Source organism: Haplochromis burtoni, unplaced genomic scaffold, assembly GCF_018398535.1.
Source record: "Haplochromis burtoni strain Fernald_Lab_line unplaced genomic scaffold, NCSU_Asbu1 Contig_168, whole genome shotgun sequence".
In the NCBI taxonomy this organism is placed as follows: domain Eukaryota; kingdom Metazoa; phylum Chordata; class Actinopteri; order Cichliformes; family Cichlidae; genus Haplochromis; species Haplochromis burtoni.
The window spans coordinates 271,519-292,641 of record NW_024582529.1 but is presented as its reverse complement, the minus strand read 5'-3'; the positions used below and the strand labels follow the sequence as shown (position 1 = coordinate 292,641).

At 38.9% G+C, this 21,123-nt stretch overlaps 1 protein-coding gene across 1 annotated transcript; it reads left to right on the top strand.

Moving 5' to 3' along the window:
• Positions 1-13,196: 13,196 nt before the first annotated feature.
• On the top strand, positions 13,197-17,571 carry LOC102304298 (recoverin). The gene is made up of 4 exons (XM_005933732.2): positions 13,197-13,313; positions 14,260-14,818; positions 16,323-16,434; positions 16,749-17,571. The coding sequence occupies exons 2-4, from the start codon at positions 14,438-14,440 to the stop codon at positions 16,832-16,834; spliced, it is 579 nt and encodes a 192-aa protein (XP_005933794.1). The 5' UTR covers positions 13,197-13,313; positions 14,260-14,437; the 3' UTR covers positions 16,835-17,571.
• The last annotated feature ends 3,552 nt before the right edge of the window (positions 17,572-21,123 follow it).

Genomic DNA, 21,123 nt, shown 5'->3' with positions numbered 1-21,123 from the left:
TATGTTTTTTGTTTTATTTGATTATCAGGTTTATTTAAAAGTGACTTAAATATTTAGTTTGAAACTAAAAATGCAACAAAAATAAATGTCATATTAACATTAATACAGCAATCTGTCAATAGAGACACAACAGTGGGCAATAGCAGGACAGGTACTGCGTGCATTATGTCATTAAATGGCCTATTAATGCCATTTTATTTATGTTACAATATAACAGCTGTTAGAATTCACTATTGTATTTATTCATGGATTTACATATATAGCGAACAATACAAGACTAATATGCATATAAACCTCTGCATATGTTAGAACTGTTTGTAATTAAAATAATTTTTCAGTTGGACAACATAATGAAGAGGAAATAAAGTTGTAATGAGGTTACAGACAGGAAAGTAGTAAAACAAAGAACAACAGAGCATTCTGACAATGCACAGAAATATCGAAAATCATACCACATTGTAATATATATAAAATATTATAATATCTATTAAGCATTTTACTCAGTGGTGTTTCAGTGAGGTTTTGACCTCCCCTGTGTCATAATCATACATACAATAAAGGCTCTCTACTGCCCTCTGCTGGTGAGCTGTGGGACTTAGAAACACAACAAATTCCATCTACAGCCTTTATAGTATAAGAAGCTTATGGGAGTAACTTGTAAGTTAAATCATTCAGAATTTTTAATTTAGAATTAGAAAAAAATCAAACCAAGAGTTTCTAAAGTTTTATTTTTGCAGTCATTTCCAGATCATGTAACCAATATATATTTATACACAGTAAAACACATATAAACAAATGAAATGGTTAAACTGAGAATTATAAGAACAAAATAAAGTAATCTTGAATTTAATGGGACATGGTCATGTTTACTGCCGTGGAGCTTCCTGTCTTCTTTCTCGGTGTTTGGGAGAGGAATGTTATCCCACTGTTATCTGATGGAGCTGCTCAGCAATCATAGGTTTTCTTTGTTGTACTTTTCATGATGATCCAGATGTTTATTTTTTAGTTGATGAAAGGTCTGAACTCCAGACAGGCCAGTTTAACTTTCAGCCACATGCTGCTCTAAAACTTGAATATACCTTTCAGCATTCATGGTGCTGCAAGCTGCCGATTGTATAGGCATTGATGAACCTTCATGCCATCAGACTTGCAGGCTCTTGAACTGAGCATCTTACTACCAAAAAGTTTTCTACTTTTCATCAGTTTAGCTTTGGTCAAAAAAAAACCCAGGAGCTTTTTTATCCATGTTAGAGCTTTAACCTGCTCCTCAGGACTGCACAGTGAACTGTGACCTTTACAGGAGTGATTTCTGGCCTTTTCAGTTTCAGTGTTTTAGTTAACCTTAACATCCTCCATCGAAACATTAACAGATCATTAAGATAGTAGCTAGAATGGGTTTGATCTAAATGTTCAATGATCAATATTGCATGATATCTCATCAACATAAACTATATAATTTCCACTGCTTTATTAAAAAATACAGTACGGCTACTGTTCTTTTTTCATTACATCTAGATTTCCATCTTCAGGAATCAGTTACTATGAGTATGTATAAGAGTGCATGGGAGAGAATTACTTTACCTTTACTGGCCTCTGCTGGTGAAAAGTGGGAATTCCAACATCAGCAAACATTCAGTAAAGAACACAGCCGCACTAAAGCTACTGAGTGGAATATGCCTAATAATGAATCCAATTCTAGTGCAGCGTTTGGCAATGTTTCACAATTCAATATGTGAGTAATATTACTGTGGTATGTACCATCACCCAGCCCCCAAACCTGTCACAAAATATACATTATAACCAGGACCTTGAGTACAACCCTGAAATCAGCTTTCAATCCGGAGATCAAAATCTTCTTTACCTGCCGTGCAGCTTGGCCCAAGCTGAGGAATGAACTCCACCTAAGCTCACAATTACAGCAGCCCCCATAAAAAGCAAAGGAGAAACTAAAGACAGGAACTGATTCTGAAGCTTGATTCCTTATCTGGCTCACCTCTAACCTTGCTGCAGAAAATGGCAGACGTGTCTGCGCAAATAATAGATTACTCACTGGCTGCAGTCCCAGTAGCAAGTGATTAGATCAATTACGGAGCCTGTGGAGTAGCAGACAGACAGGCCAGTGACTGACCAATTACTAGTCAGTACTTTCTTAGAAGGTGGATGTCACATTTAGATATTTAAAACCAGAGCAATCACAGAAATAGTTCAAATTGTAGATAATAATAAAAAGAAACTCAAAAATGTACAAACGTGAAAGCTTGTTTCCTACATGCCAAGCTGAAGAAAGTATTTTTTTAATCTCTTTCTTGTGTTTGCATAAGATAATTTGGTCCCACAGGATTTTAAATAGCTCCATGTGGTGTCAATCCTATTTTTTTTTAATTATTTTTTTGGGGGTGGAGTGCTAAATTATCAGCTAATGCTAGCAAGCTTGATCAAATTGACTCTACAGGTAACATTACTTTAATCTTTAAGTTTAAAACATTAAATAGATGTAAGAGACTAGTAGATGATGCTGCGGCCCCAACTAACTTGCTTGCAGGGTTGCTATTTGTCAGATAATCCTATCCATGATCCAAACAACAGAAACATGATGGAAAAGTCCAGTTCAGTGACTCCAGATAGTAGAAGTGACACCTACTGGCTACAGCTGTTTGTGCTGGCCCACCTACAACACAGCTCGAACTCCAGATGCAGGTGGATGTCTCCATCCATACAGTTTTTATAAATGGACAAACTATCCATAGAAGGTATCCATGCGTTTTGATTCTGTAAAGTTGTGCATTTTAACACAGCAGTCTACAGGGGTCGACTCGTTTTGTGTGCCAGCCTCAAGTGGACATTGGAGGAATGTGCAGATATTTGCACTTCAGTGTTGGAAAGGAGGTGTTTAAGTATCTTGGGGTCTTGTTCACGAGTGATAGGAGAAGGGAGCCGGAGATCGACAGACGAATTGGTGCAGCAGCTGCAGTGATGTGGACGCTGTACCGGTCTGTTGTGGTGAAGAGAGAGCTGAGTGTAAAAGCGAAGCTCTCAATTTACCGGCCGATCTACGCCCCTACCCTCACCTATGGTCACGAGCTGTGGGTAGTGACCGAAAGAACGAGATCGTGAATACAAGCGGCGGAAATGGGCTTCCTCCGAAGGGTGGCTGGAAGTTCGCCCGTTCGGGAGGGGCTCAGAGTAGAGCCGCTGCTCCTCCACATCGAAAGGAGCCAGTTGAGGTGATTCGGGTATCTGACAAGGATGCCTCCTGGGCACCTCCTGGGTGAGATTTTCCGGACTTGTCCCACCGGAAGGAGGCCCCGGGGCAGACCCAGGACACGCTGGATATCTGTCGGCTGGCCTGGGAACGCTTTGGTGTTCCCCCGGATAAGCTGGAGGAGGTGGCTGGGGAGAGGGAGGTCTGGGTTTCTCTGCTTGGGCTGCTGCGCCTGTGACCCGGTCCCGGATAAGCGGAAGAAAATGGATGGATGGATGTTGGAAACCCAGACAGCGCTAAAGAGTTGGTTACTGACGCCAGTTAAATTCACATTTTGTTTGTACAAAAAATAACTCATTCCCAAAATTAAAATAAATACATTTTAAAAGGAAGGTGAGACTTTATTATTTAGAATTATATTTAATTATAAAACCTAGTTTTCACAAAATCTACCTCAGTTGTATCCAAGAAATCCATTCTAAAATAAAGAAATCTGATTCTTCTCTTTATTAAGGTTATTAGGATCCAGCTCCAGCCGGGTTCTGTTAAGACTATCTAATAAATGATCTGTTTTAGATTGAGTCTGACATGTTTTCTTAGGAAATTTGCTAGCTTGGCCTGGGTTGACCTTAGGCTGCATGCTAAGCCCCTCCTAGGTGGTAAATCAAGTGAATTAAATTTGGACTACAGCTTGAAAACTGTTTGACTCCACTTTAACCTGACACACTTATGGTTTGAAATCAGAGCTGGCCTTCAGGTCATCTGCTACAATAGCAATTATGAACATCGAAAGTTCGCAGCTCGACCTCAGTGTTCCTCTACAGCTCAGCATGGTCAGTAAACTCACTCCACTCTCAGTCTCCTATCCTGAATAACCTTACTGGTTTCTCTGTGTGAGGACAGCATTCCCTGCAGACAGTAATTATATAGCTAATAATTGGATCATGACGCAGCGAGGATGTTTTCACTGGTCTTGTTCTCACTACCTTTTCTCTGTCAGTGCTGTAGCAGTAGCAAGTAACCATGAAGCATGATTTTTTAGAGTCAGACAAGACTTTATGGAGGATGTTGTGGGATATTTTGTTGTCTGACAGTCATTAAAACGGCAACAATCTACAGTAATACGTGTATTAGTGTGTGTGAGCACGGAGCACTTTGAGTTTGCATCAGCCATTGTGTTGCAGATTGGCTGCTGCACTTGTGATGATTGCCCTGAGTCATAACCTGGTAAGCTGTAGCTGCTGAACATCCATCCATCCATCCATCCATCCATCCATCCATCCATCCATCCATCCATCCATCCATCCATCCATCCATTTTCTGTCTCTTATCTGGAGCTGGGTTGCAGGGGCAGCAGCCTAAGTAGAGAAGCCCAGACCTCCCTCTCCCTGGCCTCCATCTGCTCCAGAAAAAACTCCAACACAGAGGCAGCAAGCCGAGGGATACTAACATACCCACCAAAGCCTGCTGCCTATCACCAGGAGCAACTCCAGACTGAGACAGAGTCTAGCTCAGGAGAACTCCAGGAGGTTTCTGAGCCCAAGCCATGTGTTGATGTATCTCTCAACCTCACGCACTAGCTGCTTCCCACCAGAGAGATGACGTTCCACGTCCCAGTCACTAGTCTCGGTAGCTGTGGATCGGTTCCTGGTGGACTGATCCAGCAACTGCTGGAAAATAAATATAGTTCTGTGCATTATGGCCAAACATCTAACATAAACCATGTTAACTGAGGCCTGCACAGTCTGACACGTAGAACTCATATTTATTTTGCTGTTTCTCTGAGCATGCCCTGCCTGCCTTGCTGGGACAGCCACTCCTTGGGAACTGCTTTGAATGTTTTGGACTTCAGCTTGTTTGGAAATGGTGAAATAGCCCTTCCTATATTGATGGGCAGCAACAATTGCATACTTGAGATCGGTACTTTTGTATTTTCTCCTTGGCTTTACGTGAATACACACAAATGCTTCAGACCTGCAAACCACCAAACCTTTAAAAAAAAAAAAATAGAAATTGTTACAATTGCTTATGATCAGTGAATCAAATGGACCTAATTATCTGGCTGCCACTTACCCCCTTACTTACTATGGAAACAGTAAGGGTGTAGGTAGTTTATTATGGCACCGAACACATTTAAGTAGTGTGATTGCATTGTAGGTTTAGTTTAGTTTTTTGGATTTTTTTTTTGCCATAATATTTTTCTATATTAACAACAGATTAAATTGCAGTTTCATTTCCAAGTGACTTGGAACTCTATTTGGTCCTATGTGCTAAGACCAAATCAATACTTTATCCTTTTAATGAACATGGTTAGAGTGGCACACAGCACTTTTTACATGCTAGTGGGAATAACAGAGCTTTTTTGAATGTATCTTTTTATATAGCTCTATTTTGGATCAACAAGTAGCTGACCAACAGACCAAACAATCCAATGACATGGATCAATTTTAGAAAGACAATAAAACAAGAGGTTTGGCTGAACTAAAGGGAATAGATGCTTTTACAATTATAAATAAACCAAAAAACTCGTATTTTTTTTTTTTATAATGCTGCTCAATTTATGTGATAGCTGTATGCTAACAGTCAACATTACATTTGCTTCACCCAGTCTAAAGTAACTGCACAAAGTCCTGCATTAGTCCCGCCTCCTCACTCTGTCCATATCCTCAGTCATTTGGCCGACTGTTCATCTGACCTCCCTTACCTCCTTCGACTAGTATCCACACTGACGCCATGATATCAATTAGGATGTCTAGATTAAATATTCTTTTTCTAAGAACAGATTCCCCAAGGTCAAGCCAAAGAGCTTTGATAAAACCTCTCAGCTATGTTCAGGTAACCCTAGATTTTCCATTCCCTTTATTAACTCTCTGTCTGCTTTGCATTGCTGCCAAATCCTCCTTACGCTGCCTAACATCACCACATGCACCGCTCCTCTCAGGCTCTCCTTCTGTTGGTCCATCTTAATCCCCTCCTCCTTACAATCAAAGGATTCCCTTTCTTAGAACCCAATCTTGTAGGTTAAAGGTGAGACAGTGACAGGGAAAGGCTTGTCCCAAGAACCAAGGGACAAAAACAGCTAATCCAATAAATCCCGACGGGAATATCCTTGTTCTTAAAAAAGGCAAGATGATTGAGAATGAGGTCAATAAAGCAAGAATTAAAAAGGGGGGGGGGGGGGTCTAAAATATGTGTTGGGAGTCCAGAAACCCAGAAGAATGAAAAATATAGTACTCACAGGTAATCGTTACCTTCTGTGAGAGAAGAATTGCAAAAGGGAACTAAACAGCTGCTGTAATTTCTCTAATAAAATAGAAATTAATCCAAAACAAAACAAGATCCAAATCAAAAATGTTTTCCTCCTTTAAATCAGTGGTTCGTGCATTATCAGGATACCAACAGAGCAAATTCCCCCCAAAATCAAAAACTAGTATAAAAGTGTAAAATTTAGCTGTCCCAGACTTAAATTCTTGTTCTGTGGTTGGAAAGTGTTTGTCTCTTTATGGAACTCATTACCCTGCCTGCCACCTTTGTGGAGCTTTGTTAATGGTATTCTTGTAAAATCATATAGCAGCAGGCATATTGGAAGATGACGATAAATGAGTGGTTAAAGTGGAAAAAAAGAAAGCTGATAAAGCATCAGTATGTTTAAAGGGAGAATGTGCTGAATACTTGAACGTCTTGACCAAAGTCATGGTGGGCTTCAAAAAGACAGCTGTGCATTAGTTATCTTGGCCATGAATGTTTTTAGGGTAAAGAAAATTATATTCTCCTCATTTACAAGTATCTTTGGGGTTTAAATGCTAATGTGCTTACTGATAATATTCCATTTTTAAAAGAGAGACAAAATCAATGAAAGCTATGCTAGTCTGAAAATTGGTTGTGCCCATTAGCAAGAAACAAATAAAAGGCCAGCATCTCCCAAAAGCCACTCTGATGTTTGGACTTAAGACAGTGATGAGTGGCCGGCGCTCCACACGCTTGTCCTAAACCTCGCTCATCATGTCAGCTTGTCTTGTTGATGACGGCCTGGTTTTGTATCATGTTGTCAAAGCGAATCACCAGTAACAACATATCAAATCTGAAGTGACATTGAGGCCTGAAAAAGTCAGATTCTCTGTCCTCATGCCACACAGTGACTTGTGAGCAAGGCATCAAAAAAGCATTATACACCAAAGCTACAAGAAACACTCAGTGCAATTGAAACAATGTTGTAGCTGTTTGTGAGAACTGCCAACGCACGAGCTGTTCCTATGGAGGAGAGGATTGACTGGGCAAAGGTTCCGATAGTGGTTGGTGTGTGTGTGTGTGTGTGTGTGTGTGCACATGCATGCATGCTTCTGTGTGTCCGTATGTATGTATAAGTTGTCTCCCCCATTCGTTTCTAATGACTGGTCATTTTGGACTGGAAACACAAAGAGGGTACAAATGTTGAATAAAATGCACTGTATGCATACTAATACAATTTAATTTGTGTGCTGAAATCCTATTTGTAAACAAAGTCATGGAATCTTAGGTCAGTCAAACTTTCAAATCGGTCGAATATAAGGGATAATATCGCCAAGGTGTCATTTCTTGTTTTCACTTTCTAAAAAACTGTGAAATACTTATCTGTGGCATGCTAAAATATACTGAAACAGTAATACATTTTATAGAACTCGTAGTGATTTTAGCTTGCTAACTATAGCTAGCTAATATTAGCCTGCATTAGCTGTTTTTCATTCCAGCACTATTCGAGTCAGACTAAATCTGAACAAGTTCAGAGGTTGGTTTTTTTTGTTGTTGTTGCTGCAGGAAGTTATTTATTCTTGAAAGCTGACATTGCATGTCTTCTTCATCCTCTCTGGCTCTGCCATGTGTCCAGTGGTAAAATCCAAATGATCCGTGGAGCTGTGGTTAATGATGCCAAGAGGAGGGCGGGATGATGAAGTTAGGCCTCAGCACGTCAGCACAGGATTTAAGATGTTTTACTTCTATAGAAGAGACATCAGCTGTTTGCCAAGGGAGAGCTTACGGTATGTGGCTCTAAATTTGTCCTGCATTAGAGAATCAGCACAGCTCCGCCTGACAGAAAAGCAGTGGGTGGAGAGGATTTCTGCAGGTAGCTACTTATGTCATCTTAATCAGGTAGAACAGACCCATCGCCATCAACAAGTCAACATCACAGTTGCTGTTGTTGTTGATGATGATTATATAACAGAGTTCACTTTTTGAGTTTAGACTATGAATCAGCTTGTACTCACTTAAAATAAGTCATTGTAGGACCTAAAACAGTCAGAGCTTTTTGGCTAAATAAATGAGTAAAAATATTAAAGTAATTAATAATTTTTATATAAAAAGTATGAAAGCAGCTCATTTCTAAAACTTCTCCATAACCATGGCAGAAATTCACCTCATGCTGCTTCATGAATACCATTTAAGCAGACCAATGGGCATTAAAAGCCAACAAGGATGCTGTACAGTTAGTACGTTGTACACTTGGTATCCATATTTTCAGGGTTGCAGGGTTAATGTCTTTGTAAACCTAACAAAGTAGATGTGGTGCTAACTCTAACCAGTAATTGAATTTCTGAGATAAGAATGCAATGCAGAAACACTGAATAGAGTAAAGGGCCCTTTCTATACCAGTGCGACCTATGATACAGTGAACACAATTCTTTATGAAGTCTTAGTCTCACACACTCAGAGACCCATCGGGGTTCCAGTGGTTGGGTAGTGATTGCTGGCTGTTGCTAGGTAAAACTGGTTGCAAAGAGGGTGCTCTACTGAATAGCTCTATGTGATTCCTTCATATACTTGTATATTGCCTCAAAGACACCAGCTTGTCTGCAAACACTTGCCAAATACTCACCGAGTGGTAGTCAAAGTTGAAAAAGTGTGACAAAAACTGAAAATGAGAATATGAGAATATTCACATTCAACATGTTTCAAAAGTGCACCTTTTACTTTGAAGGTGAACATTTCCACCTTTCAGGTTTCACTACCTCAGTTTGTCTGGTTGTTTGCAGAGAAGTTGGAATCTTCGATACAAACTATGGGCAGCCTAGGTGATTCATGAGCAATTAAAGCAAACGCAAAACAAGGTTTTGGTGTAGTACAGCACAATATACTGCTTTGCAACCGGTTCCACCCACCAACTGCCATGCATCTCCAGCAATCGTTCCAACAAATTGAAGAATACACATTTTTCCTTACTAGTAACTGCTTGCAGATGGTTGTTGACAGTCTTTAGGCCTCTGTAACTGGGGTCTAGCATTAGCATGGTAGCTTGGACGTTAGCACTGTCACCACTCATCATTATGAGCCAAGGTAGGAAGTGAGATGGAGTGTTTGAATGCACTGAAAGACAGAATGCATTCCCTGTGCCCTCCTAGTTTGTTTCAGAGATTGAGTTTATAAAATGATGTAACTGTAAATGATGTGACTTTTGTAATTCTTATCACTTATGCACGGCTGTGTGGGCAGTACAAATATTAGACAAGATAAAAGAAAAATCTAGACGCACGAAATTAAAAGTGTGGAGTGTCACACAGGTTGTGACCTTTCAGTGGGGTTCAGACAGTTGCTTTCCCATCATGCTTTTCTGTATTGATAGAAACTTTGGTTGGTTCAGTGCACTCTGTTGATGGGTTTCTGTGTAGACTGGTTGACAGTGGAGCAGATGGTGGATCAGTCAACACTCACTTTAAGTGTATTTAAATCCCCCGCTGAATGCAGCAGATATATCCTCCACCTGCTGCCTGCCAACTGGATTTAAACTGCTAAACCTTGGCCCGCCTAAAGGTCCAAGGTAGATTTGGAAACAGCTTCCTTTAACTTTGTCACTTCACTTGATCGGGTTTATTTTTACAGCAGACAAACCCTGCAGTGTGCTTGCAATGCTTCAGTGCCTAGATCAGTCAGCTGACTTGATTTGCTCTGTAGGCTGAAGATAGAAACAAGCCTTTCCTGTTACTTTTAAGGAATAATATTTTACAGCAGTGGTAATAATTAAGCTTTTATATAGACAATGATAATTCAAAATTAAATTAAATAGGATTACTAAAACATAAATTGAATTACTTCAGCAGCTTGATTAATAATAAAGGATAAAAATCTCACACCAGAATAACAGAGGCTTTGTTTTTTTTTGCATACTTAAAACATATATGTTCATTTTTGCCATTGCTTTGTGAGATGATGCTAAGTTTCAGAGGCTGTGTTATTATTCTATTAGTTCACAAATTGTTTTGACTCTTTCTATACAAAGACTGTATATAAAGAAGGGGTATAACCACTGCGATACCTCCTACTACCTGAACTGCGCATTTTGTAGCCTCAGTTTAAGAGTTTGGATTCTTTTGGGAGCCACAAAAGTATTTGTCAGATTTAAACGGACGGAAGGCAGTACGAATCTACTGGACTTTACGTTGGCTAATTCAAGTCACTGAACTTCTTTCACTCAAGGCCTAAACATCACACACCAGGGCGAGAAACTCAGTTCTGTAACTATAATTTGGTGAGCCTAAAAAACTGCTTGTGCCAGCTTTGAGGGCCCCGAAAAGCGCTATATAAATGCAATCCATTATTATCATTATTATTATTACTCCTGTCAGTTAAAAATCCCCACATAGGTAAGGCATAAAAACTGTCCTCTCTGTACAGTTGTGATAATAAGGAAATTATCTCTACTGACCAAATCTATTTTTGTACCTGGTTGTTCATTTTTCACTTGTGCAGCCAGCCTCAAGTGAAACTGACTTCATATATGAGCTGCTACATGATCAAAGTAACCACAGCCAAAATTAGTGAAGCTAAATTATAATTACCTTGGTTTTATTTGTCTCTCTCTCTGAATACCCAAACTAAAGAAACTCTAATGATATCATCTAGAACAGGATTTTAAAGAAAATCTTTCTGAAAATAACAGATGACATAAACTGATTGGTCATCGTACACAGGAATGTTGGATAGCATTGATGTTACAATGCAACATCTGGAAACCCTGTGCATTCTTGTGGATGTTACTTTGATAGCTCCCAATAAATAGACCATGAGTGCTCACTGCCAGTTGGAAAAACCTGCTCAGGAGTGTCTCAAACAAAATGGCAAACCCAAAACATTTACCCATTTACTACATATGAGCAGGCGGAGGGAGGTTTGGAGTCTTCTCTCACCCCCATTCTCTGCGACCTGCTGGAGCGGGGGGGCTAGGAGGAGGAGTTGGCCGTCCGACTGCGGTCTGGAGTGTGGGGCCTCCCTGCTGCTGCGGAGTCGGGGCGGTCTGCCTCTCCCCACCGCAGGGAAAAGGGTAACACCACCTGGGTCTGGGTGCAGTTCCCCCCTCCAGGGGCAAGGGTACCTAGACCCGGGGCTTAGAGTACGCTTGGGGAGTGTGATTGTGTGTACAGTGTCTCTCTATGTCTGTCTCCACGTTGGGTGAGTGTTGAGTAATTGCATATGAGAGCATGAGGGTGGGAATGGATGTTTGTATCTGTGTGTGCCTGTTTGTCTGTGTCCATATGTCAGGTCGGGTATCAGACGCCACCTCTCTGGGGACATCTCAGGCCCTCCAAGGTTTGGAGGCTATCTCCCCCCACCACTTCCCCTGCCAGTGGCAGACTCCCTCAGACATCGGTGCGTTGGTGGTTCTTTGTGTCCGGGGATGGGCGTCCAGGTACACACCGGCTCACTCCTTGGCGGCCGCTTATCGGGGCCTGGAGCCTGGGGCTCGCTCGGGCCACTTCGGAGGTGGGGTGCCCTCGGCCTCTCGGCCTGGGGCTCGGTCACTCAGGCACAGCTGGCTGCCGGCGGAGCTCACGGGCGCGTCACTGCAACTCCCCCTGGCTTCTGCTCCGCGGCTGCTGAGTGAGCCTCATCTGGGACTCTCCTCAGCTCTTTCTGGGACAGTGGCGCAGCTGGAGTTTTGATCTCCTCCATACCTGCTTCATGCCCTGGAGGACGGGGCTGTGGCCCCCCCACACCCTCTAGCAGATCATTACATGAAGGAACCTTTTAAAAACAAGCGCGTCCATGCTCACAGGTGTACACACGGGTGATCACACACAAACACACCCTTTTTGGCTCCTACCTCAAAGCACACTGTGCGCTGTCGATCGTTACGTGCTGCACAATAATGTTTAATATTTAGTATTTACTGTTATATTCCCATATATCATTGTGATGTTGTTTATTCTATTGCTCTCGTTTTCTTCTGCTTGTTTTCTTTTTTCTCAACAGGTGATCCAGGAAAAGAAAAAGAGGAAAAGGTGATGAAGCAGATTTTCATTGTCTTTTCTCTCTCTCTTTTCTCCTTTTTCTTTCCCTCTCCTTCTGTTAACTTTCTTCTGAACTTTTCTTCTTGTTTTTCTTTCCCGTCCCCGAGTCCAGTCTGGCCTGATTACAATAACTTAGAATAAAAATAACTAATAAAGATCAAATAAACTGACAATCAAGTGGACCAGTATAGCAAAAGGCCCACTTGGGAAAGTAAATCTGTTGGGCAAATTGTCTTGGCCCTCAGACAATAATTCTGATTGCTACAGTGCCAGACAGGACACAACCCCCCCCAAAAAACAAAAAAACAGAGTATTTACTGCCATAGTCAGACTGCCAGACTGTCCTGTTGCAAGCGTCAGGTGGAGCTATTTTAATGTGGCTTCTCATTGTAAATGTCCTTACAGGCTCTGTTTTCATGTCACAATGACTATGACAGACTGACCAGATCTCCGACAAAGTGCAAAATATTCAGAAAAATGGCACAAAATGACAACCTGATCATAGTATAACTATATGTGTGTCAAACCAAAGAAATGAGAATATATCAATAGTGGTTTGAGCCTTTTGTTCAGTCTTGATAATGAACAAAAATACTCTTCCTGAGTATAAGTAGTAGTGAAAGTTATTTGTGAGAAACATCATAAAAAGTTCTTATGAGTGATGCCACCTCTTGACTATGTATATATACATAAAAAGGAAGCAGCAGCTCAGAGGCTCACACGGGTGCTGATGTGGCTCCGCCTCAGGGTGATCCAGATTAATTGACTCTACCCATCAGGTGGAGGTTGATTTCCTCAGCTACTCACAGACAGAGCATCACTGTTTGCCCTGGACTCCCCAGCTGATCACACAGGTAGGAGACAGAAAGAGCTGAGCAACACTGGCAAGATAAATTCTGATTATAAGGAGTGTGGAAACAGTAAGGATACTGTTAGACTTATTACTTTATGGCATCTTAATCAGGTGTTGTTCAACTCCATTTAATGAGCAATGAATTTTTATTTCTTAATGGTTAAATTCAAGTTTTTTGACTTGAAACTGAAACTTTTCTTTGTTTTAGTTTCTTTATTTTACAGCTCACAAGAAACATTTATCCAAAACTGAATTAATGAAAATATAATTAAGAGAAATTTCATCCTATTCACTTATGTTTCTCACAGACAAATTCATTCATTTTATTAAAATAATCACTTGCACAATTTTTTGGGTATTTTATAATTTGCAAGGAAACATTTTTGTTTTCATGTAATGATGTTGGATCTAGATATTATATCAAACAAGGGTCTTCCAGTTGTAGAGGTACAAATGTTCACTACAAGCTTAGCTGCAGGCTGACTTTTGAAGACCCTTACCAGTGTGTAAATTTAAAGCTATTGATTGACTGTCACTTATAGATGCAATCACTCATGTGAAGATACATTTATGTTTCGGCCATTTCAGTTTTTGTTCAACATTGGTAATGAAAATGTAAACTTTGGCAAGCACAGCATTTTTTCCCATGAAGTAATAGATAAATAAGACTCCTAAGTATGGATGAAGCTCATTATAGAAACTTACCGGGACTAAATAACTCTCAGTACGAGGTGCCCTCAGGGGCCAAGATCATGTCTATTTGAGTCCTCAGTTGCAACCTGGCTTGGTGCTTATTTTAAGAGATCAACAGGGTAGAGACTTGCACACTTTGATGTCGATAAGCAAGGACTTTACTTTTGACCTGAAATGAACCTTGTCACCTATTGCTGGAAGTACAGATGGTTGAGTGGCTTAAAGAGCTTACCATACGGCTGTTCTTTTCACAGCTTTTGCGTTGGTGGGCTGAATAGCAGGCGAAGACAGGATCAAGAGGGCTGTTACCCCTTTGACAAAGCAGAGGAGGTAACTTCTTAGGTTAAAGTTGGGTTATAATTGCCCTAGAAGAGCCAGGGGCCACATATTCACTCTCAAATAAAGCTCTAAAACATCACTAAAACACCAGCAATGGGAAATAGCAAGAGCGGAGCTGTGTCCAAAGAGATCCTGGAGGATCTGAAGCTCAACACCAAGTTCTCAGAGACTGAAATTGTCCAGTGGTATGAAAACTTCAAGAAGCAGTGTCCAACTGGCCGCATCTCAAAAGAGGAGTTTCAGACAATCTACAGCAAGTTCTTTCCAGAAAGTGATGCCAATACATATGCTCAACACGTCTTCCGCTCCTTTGACACAAATGACGATGGCACTCTGGACTTCAAGGAGTACATCATTGCCCTCCACATGACATCAACAGGAAAGACCACCAGGAAACTCGAATGGGCCTTCTCGCTGTTTGATGTGGACAAGAATGGATACATCACCAAGTCAGAGGTCTCGGAAATCTGCACGGTGAGTGAAAGGGTGGTGATGAAGTGCTAAATCATCTAAAACATCTTTGGCTTCTAGATGTTTGCACACTGTTTACAGAAACAGGTGGATTCACAAGAACAAAGTTAGACAAACGTATTATCTGCATAGAAGATCATGTTAGACTGTCTTGAACTACATGTGCAACCTGTAAAATAGCAAAACAGGCCACTATAGTTGAAATTAAGACTCCAAATATGCTTGAATTCTGAGCCTAAACATGGGTTTACATTTTCATTTTCTTATATATGATCATAAATAAAAAATAATTTATTAATGCTGATAAATAGATTGCATTTAACTTAATCCTAAAGAAATAGACATAATCTTGCAAAGTTTTACACAAATGTTGAAATGTCTATAGGTAAAATCCTTGGTCATGTCCTTGGTAACAGGTAATGTCCTTGATGTAAATATGTAAAAATTGTGTATGTTTCTGTTCTGTGTCTTGTGTACTGTTTGTTTGTATATGTGTCTTTCTTGCTGCTGTTACACCCAAATTTAACTTTGTGGGACAATTAAAGCATTATTCTATTCTAATATGTCACAACGTAGCCTCAGTTTTCCACATATTCGTTTTTTTACTCTTAGTAAGTGAAATGTTCTAATTTTAATACATTTCAAAGAAGCATGACAGTATGTTAGCTATTAAACTTTGAATAGCAAATGAAGTATAACGGAAACAAATGTATGATGGGCACACAGGATTATTTAAGACAGTGTTTGAGCTTGTTTGATGTTATAAAACCTTGCAAAAATAAAGCACATTGAGGCAATATTTGATATGATCTGGAGCTATAAATGTACAAATAATATAATAATACAAAGTAAAATTTAACTGAAATAATTTGAATGGAATTGAAAATTAATCAGTTTTATCTACCGGCCACTCGAATTAATTTTTAGAGAGAAAACTACAAACTTTCATCAATAAGCACCATCATTATTTGTTGACAGTATGCAGACTAATATAAAAAGGCACTTATAATTATATAAAGCCAGTGCCTTCTCACTTTAGTTTTTTGTGCCCACAGTAGTGCATCCTCCCTGATATGTAACAAAATTATTTGGTTTACATTTGGAAAAATACATTTTTTTTCATATATTCTTAAGACAGGCAGCTGAAGAGTATTACTGTCCTGTGTAGTGTTAATGTATCTTTATATTGCTTGGATACCTTATTAGAACAGCCACATTTCATTCTTAAAGATTAGTATTCATATATTCACTAAATAAAGCCAGAGAGACCAAAAGAGCTGGTTGGTTAATCTGTAGAATCACAGCAGTTTGTTGCTGTTTTTGTTTGCGAGGCAGCTCATCAGCTCATAGATGTGACAAAGCGGTTCAGATTAAAGGAGGATTTGGGGGCAATGGCTCCATTTCCCTCTGCAGCCACAAAAATAGATTTTACTGTATACAGCTGTAGCTCACACAAGTGAAATCTTTTCTCACTTTTCACCAAATTTTGTTATTTTTCCCTTGACAGGCAATTTTTAAGCTGATTCCCAAAGAAGAGATGGAAAAGTTGCCTGAAGATGAAAACACAGCTCAGAAGAGGGCGGATAAACTCTGGAACTATTTTGACAAGGGTGACAACGGTAAGAAATAGTGAAGACGTATATGGACATTGGATATGGACAGATAAGTAGATCACACTTGCAATAGTGAAAACACAGGTTTAGAAATAAATCCCTGAGGAATGTGACAAATCTGGTAGTCATAGGTTAGGCTACTGGATTGTAATACTATCAAAGTAAATGACATTCCTCAATTACACAGTTTGTATTTGCAATGTCTTTTAAGTGTATCTATGTTTAATGTCCATCTTTGAAGACTTCCTTTTAGTTTTTGATATTACTCCAAATAAACAAAACTAATAAACTATAAGAAACTTTTTTTTTTCTCTTTGCAGACCGAATTGCAGAAGGAGAGTTCATCCAGGGAGTTTTGGACAATGACGATGCTCTTCGCTTGATTCAATACTCACCTTTAAAGTAGCTGTTCAGACATTTTCACTGTATATTTCTCTAGTTCTGTCACTGTCTTTTTTTGTCCACTTCACCTGACAGCACTTTCACAAAACATGAACACATTGTAGGTGTGATGATAATGACCAGTTGGTCTAATTTAAACAATGACACAGAACCTCTTCAATGGTTTTATAAAATTTATTGTATACCCATATGTGCTGTCTAAGTTATTTACAGCACATAAATGTTGAGGAAAAAAATGGGACAAACTGTAAGCATTTCAAATTTCAAAGTATCACCGGTATGTGTCTACCATACAGACAACATCCCCTCTTAAACCTGTGAACAAACTTTTACAGCATGTAAATGAAATGTCCATCTTCTGATCGCTTCTTCCACATTTAGAAAGTAAGTATTTAATTTGAATTTCTTAAGAAGATGAAAGCTACAAAGTGTCATTCAGAGTAGCCAAAATTATTACTACCACAAGTTATGTTCTACCTCCTTTTCTAACCCAAACCAACATATAGCCCACGGTGTAACTACAGTAAATGCAGGAGGTTTCCATTATCCTGGTCTAATTTCATGTCTTTTACATTCTTTATTGTATCCATATGTCACAGTCTTAAATGTTCAATGTCCTAGTTAAGTGGTGAATATGGAGAATAGACTTGTTATTGTAAGACAACATGTGAAATCAAGTCTTGATCCTGTACAATACACTGAATAAAACATGTTGGAATTGTAATAAAATGTTATTATCAAGTCTTTTTTATGTCGATGTAAATCTAATCTAAAAACTGTGATTTCCTCTTAAAATTAAGAAATTAACAAAATAACAAAAACATTGTTAACTGGAAAATGGCTTCTGTAACATTTAAAAAAAAATAAAAATTTAGTACACAAACATGCAGATTTTGATTGACTGATGCATGCCACCTAATTGAAGTTTATATTTTTTTGTTCAAGTCTGCATTTTGTTCCTTTTTGCCACATCATAACAAATTTACTCTCTGAAAAGGATTTGGCTTTACACATCTGTAGTTCAAGTCATAGTGATGTAACTCCACTGTTGATGATCCACAGCTAAGTATGCAGTACTTGCACAAAATGTCAAGACAAAGTTAATAAAGCAACCATGACAATATTGCCATTTTTTCTTTATTAGAGCGTGCTCGAAATGAAGAAGTGAAGAAAAAATGTCAATCTGTAGTTGCTGAAGTATTCCACTGCTATTTACACAGCTGCACAATTTTTGTGTCACAAACAGCAAATGTGCTGAAGTAAGTGACAACTAAATTTCTTGTTAATGACTGTGTCTCTTTATTATTACATCCTTTCCCATTTATCTTCTCTCATATATATTATTTGATGACTTAAAACTTAATAATGCATTATCTGTAACTGTGCTACCAAAAAAAGAAGAACTACATTTGAAAAATAAAAAACCCTAAAAAGCAAACCAAAAAAACAAAACTATTTATAGTACAATCCTTGTATCCCGCTGTGAATAATTCAGATTTAACGAATCCTTGGTGTTCTCAGTATGGCCTGTAGATAATCCAAAGAAACAAGTATTACTGTGTGGATTTTTAAATACCTCGGCATCAAATTCTCCTCTTTTATGTTGCTGCAGTAGCAGAAATTTGTCACCAAACCAAACTGATCGGAAAATCACCATGATCCTATTTTATCTACAAATAAGAGCCAAATCCTTCATGCATGCATCTCCAGATGTCCTGTTTAACAGTGGACACTTTCTTAAATTACACAAGACACAGAAGTGTCTGCATAAAAGATTAATGTTGTTTCATAAGAAAAAAGACCTACTTTCTTGTTCTAGTTTCTTAGAGACATCTGCCTTACTTTTTTTATTCACTTCAAGTCACAGAAGAATAAATTTACTTCAGATGCTTCCTTCAAAAACATGTTTGGTGTCTGGGAACCTTCAGGTGTTCCCAAAATGTTCAAAATGAAACGTGACACAGGTTTGTTTATGCAAATTTATACAAATTTTAAAAAGCCTCTAATTTGTATATGTTGTTGGTTGTGGAACTGTTGCATAATTCAACTGTTTATATACATTTTAATTACTCTCCACATACTGCTCAGAGACCTTACAGTTGACTTTTATCTGTTTCTGTCCCCGCATGATGTCAAGCTCTCTCTCTCTCTCTCTCTCTCTCGTTCTCATTCCCCTGATTGCAGAGATTACTGACATAATCTTCTGTCCAGCATTTGAAAGCATCTGTCTGAACATCCAAATCTCTCTGTGAATGTAATTGTTGATCCTTCTTTTTTCTTTCTTTCCTCGATCTACTGTATCTGTGTCTGAGGAATCCAAATGAACCATTAACAGGTATTGGTTCTGCAGGTATTTGATTCTATTCAGCAAGTTAAAACTTGGATTTTTAGATGGTTCTGAGTGGAAGGTAAAGTGATCACCAAAGTAATTAATGTTTTATAAATGTTGCCAGTTGTTTATTTAAATATTTAATACAATATATGAAGGTAGATCTCATAATAGCAAGAAGAAAAAAAGTCACAATAATTCCAAAGTGAGTAGAAATCATCCGAAATTATTTCAAGGTCAATATATGTAACATGTCAAAGCCAAGCTAAAGACCAAAAAATTACAAATCGTAACTTCTTGTTTAAATGTAAAAGCAGATGTATTTTTTGCCTTTATTTATTTTCTGTGTATTTTGACTTAAAGATGTCAGCGAGTGTTGGTTCTTTGATTTATTGTAGTGATGTAGTTACATTGCAAAAAGATAAATACGCTTGCAGCATCTTCATAAATGATAAAAACTGATAAAAAACTCTGATGTCAACACTAAGTTTACAAGACAGCATTGATCACAGTATACCCCGTTATTGCCACAGGCTAAAGACGAGCCACGTCACACCCAAATATTTCAGACAAAATAGTGGGTTGATTATTTCCAGTTTATTCTTCAGAAATGTAAATAAACTACATTTTTCTGACAGTTTTGAGAAATATCTGCAGGTTTAGATGACAAACACTCGAAATTCTGGTTCTTCTTGATTTCATCGATGCAAATATACATTACCTTGGAGCTGTAGCTCTAGCATGAATGAAGCCAATGTGGAAATACCAAAAACCTGCGGTTCGGGTGTCCCAGTGGACCCGCGCATACTGCTGGATGCAGAAGGGCATCTATCTGGTTGTTCAGTGATGATGCGACGAATCCTACTTCCAGGTCTAAAGTAGTCTGCGTTTAATATGGCTTTTGTGTTGTTAACATGTTTAATGTTATGTATTTTCTTCTATTTGATCTCAAAAAGCTCCTAAAACAGTCAGTGATCACTGTTGACCTCCCTCGGCTTTTATTACCGCTAATCATTTATTTAAGCTCAGTTTTTAAAACCTTAGGATGTAACTACAGCCCAGCCCATGCAGCAGTATATGAATGACTAACCTCATATTGTGGATGGATTATCTCAGTTGCTCTCCTGGCTGAAGTTTGGTCCTTTTACAGCATCCTGCCATGCGATTACATTTGTTCCTGACCACCGAGAACACTCACGTTAACTTTTATCGAGTGGAAAAAAAGTTAGCTTGTTTATTTTATGCTAACATAGCTGTGTCGCTAGCGGTCACGTAGCACATCATTATATACCAGCTAGCCAAACTTCAGTAACCCCACAAACGTCACTGCTGTTTAGTTTTCTGTCTTCATTTATGCTGGAAGTGATAACAGAGCTGTACGTTTTAATTTGTTTCCAAAACCCCGCAGTCAGGACATGCTATATTGTATTTAGATAGAAGCTAGCGAGCTAACTCCCTGCTAACTTCTAACTCCGTTAAATGTCATAAATTCCGTTTTCATGGATGCCTGGATGTTAAACTCAATTGTTACACCTGGTAGAGCAGAACGCTGATCATTTTATTAAAGATGAAAGACTTTAGACAGTTTTTCAACTCTCGGTAATGCCATAGTGATCGTTTGATATATGGACCTGCAGCGGAGTTTAGACCCAGACACGGCTAGTGACGTCAGACTGAACAACCGGATAGAGTCTGGCCTCTTCCTGACAAGTCTCTTCCTGAAAAGGTTTTTACAGAGGTCGACTCTATAAATTTCTAAAGTAGAAATAACGCACTGGTACATCATGTTCAGAAAGTTTAGAAAGTCTATTTGTTTGAATGCAAATCTATGTGGGTGCACATAGCACCGAATGGTACAGTTAAGTTAGGTTTGAAAGCCTAAACCCTTAACTTGAATGAACTTGAAAAAGAAAATAAATTCTTGTCTTGAAGAACTTTAGTATCATTGACTCCATTAAAGTCTA

Coding starts and splice junctions, on each gene's coding strand:
- LOC102304298 (XM_005933732.2), top strand. CDS start 14,438: ATGGGAAATAGCAAGAGCGGAGCTGTGTCCAAAGAGATCCTGGAGGAT. Junction 14,819..16,322: donor AGGTCTCGGAAATCTGCACG/GTGAGTGAAAGG, acceptor TTCCCTTGACAG/GCAATTTTTAAGCTGATTCC. Junction 16,435..16,748: donor TTTTGACAAGGGTGACAACG/GTAAGAAATAGT, acceptor TTCTCTTTGCAG/ACCGAATTGCAGAAGGAGAG.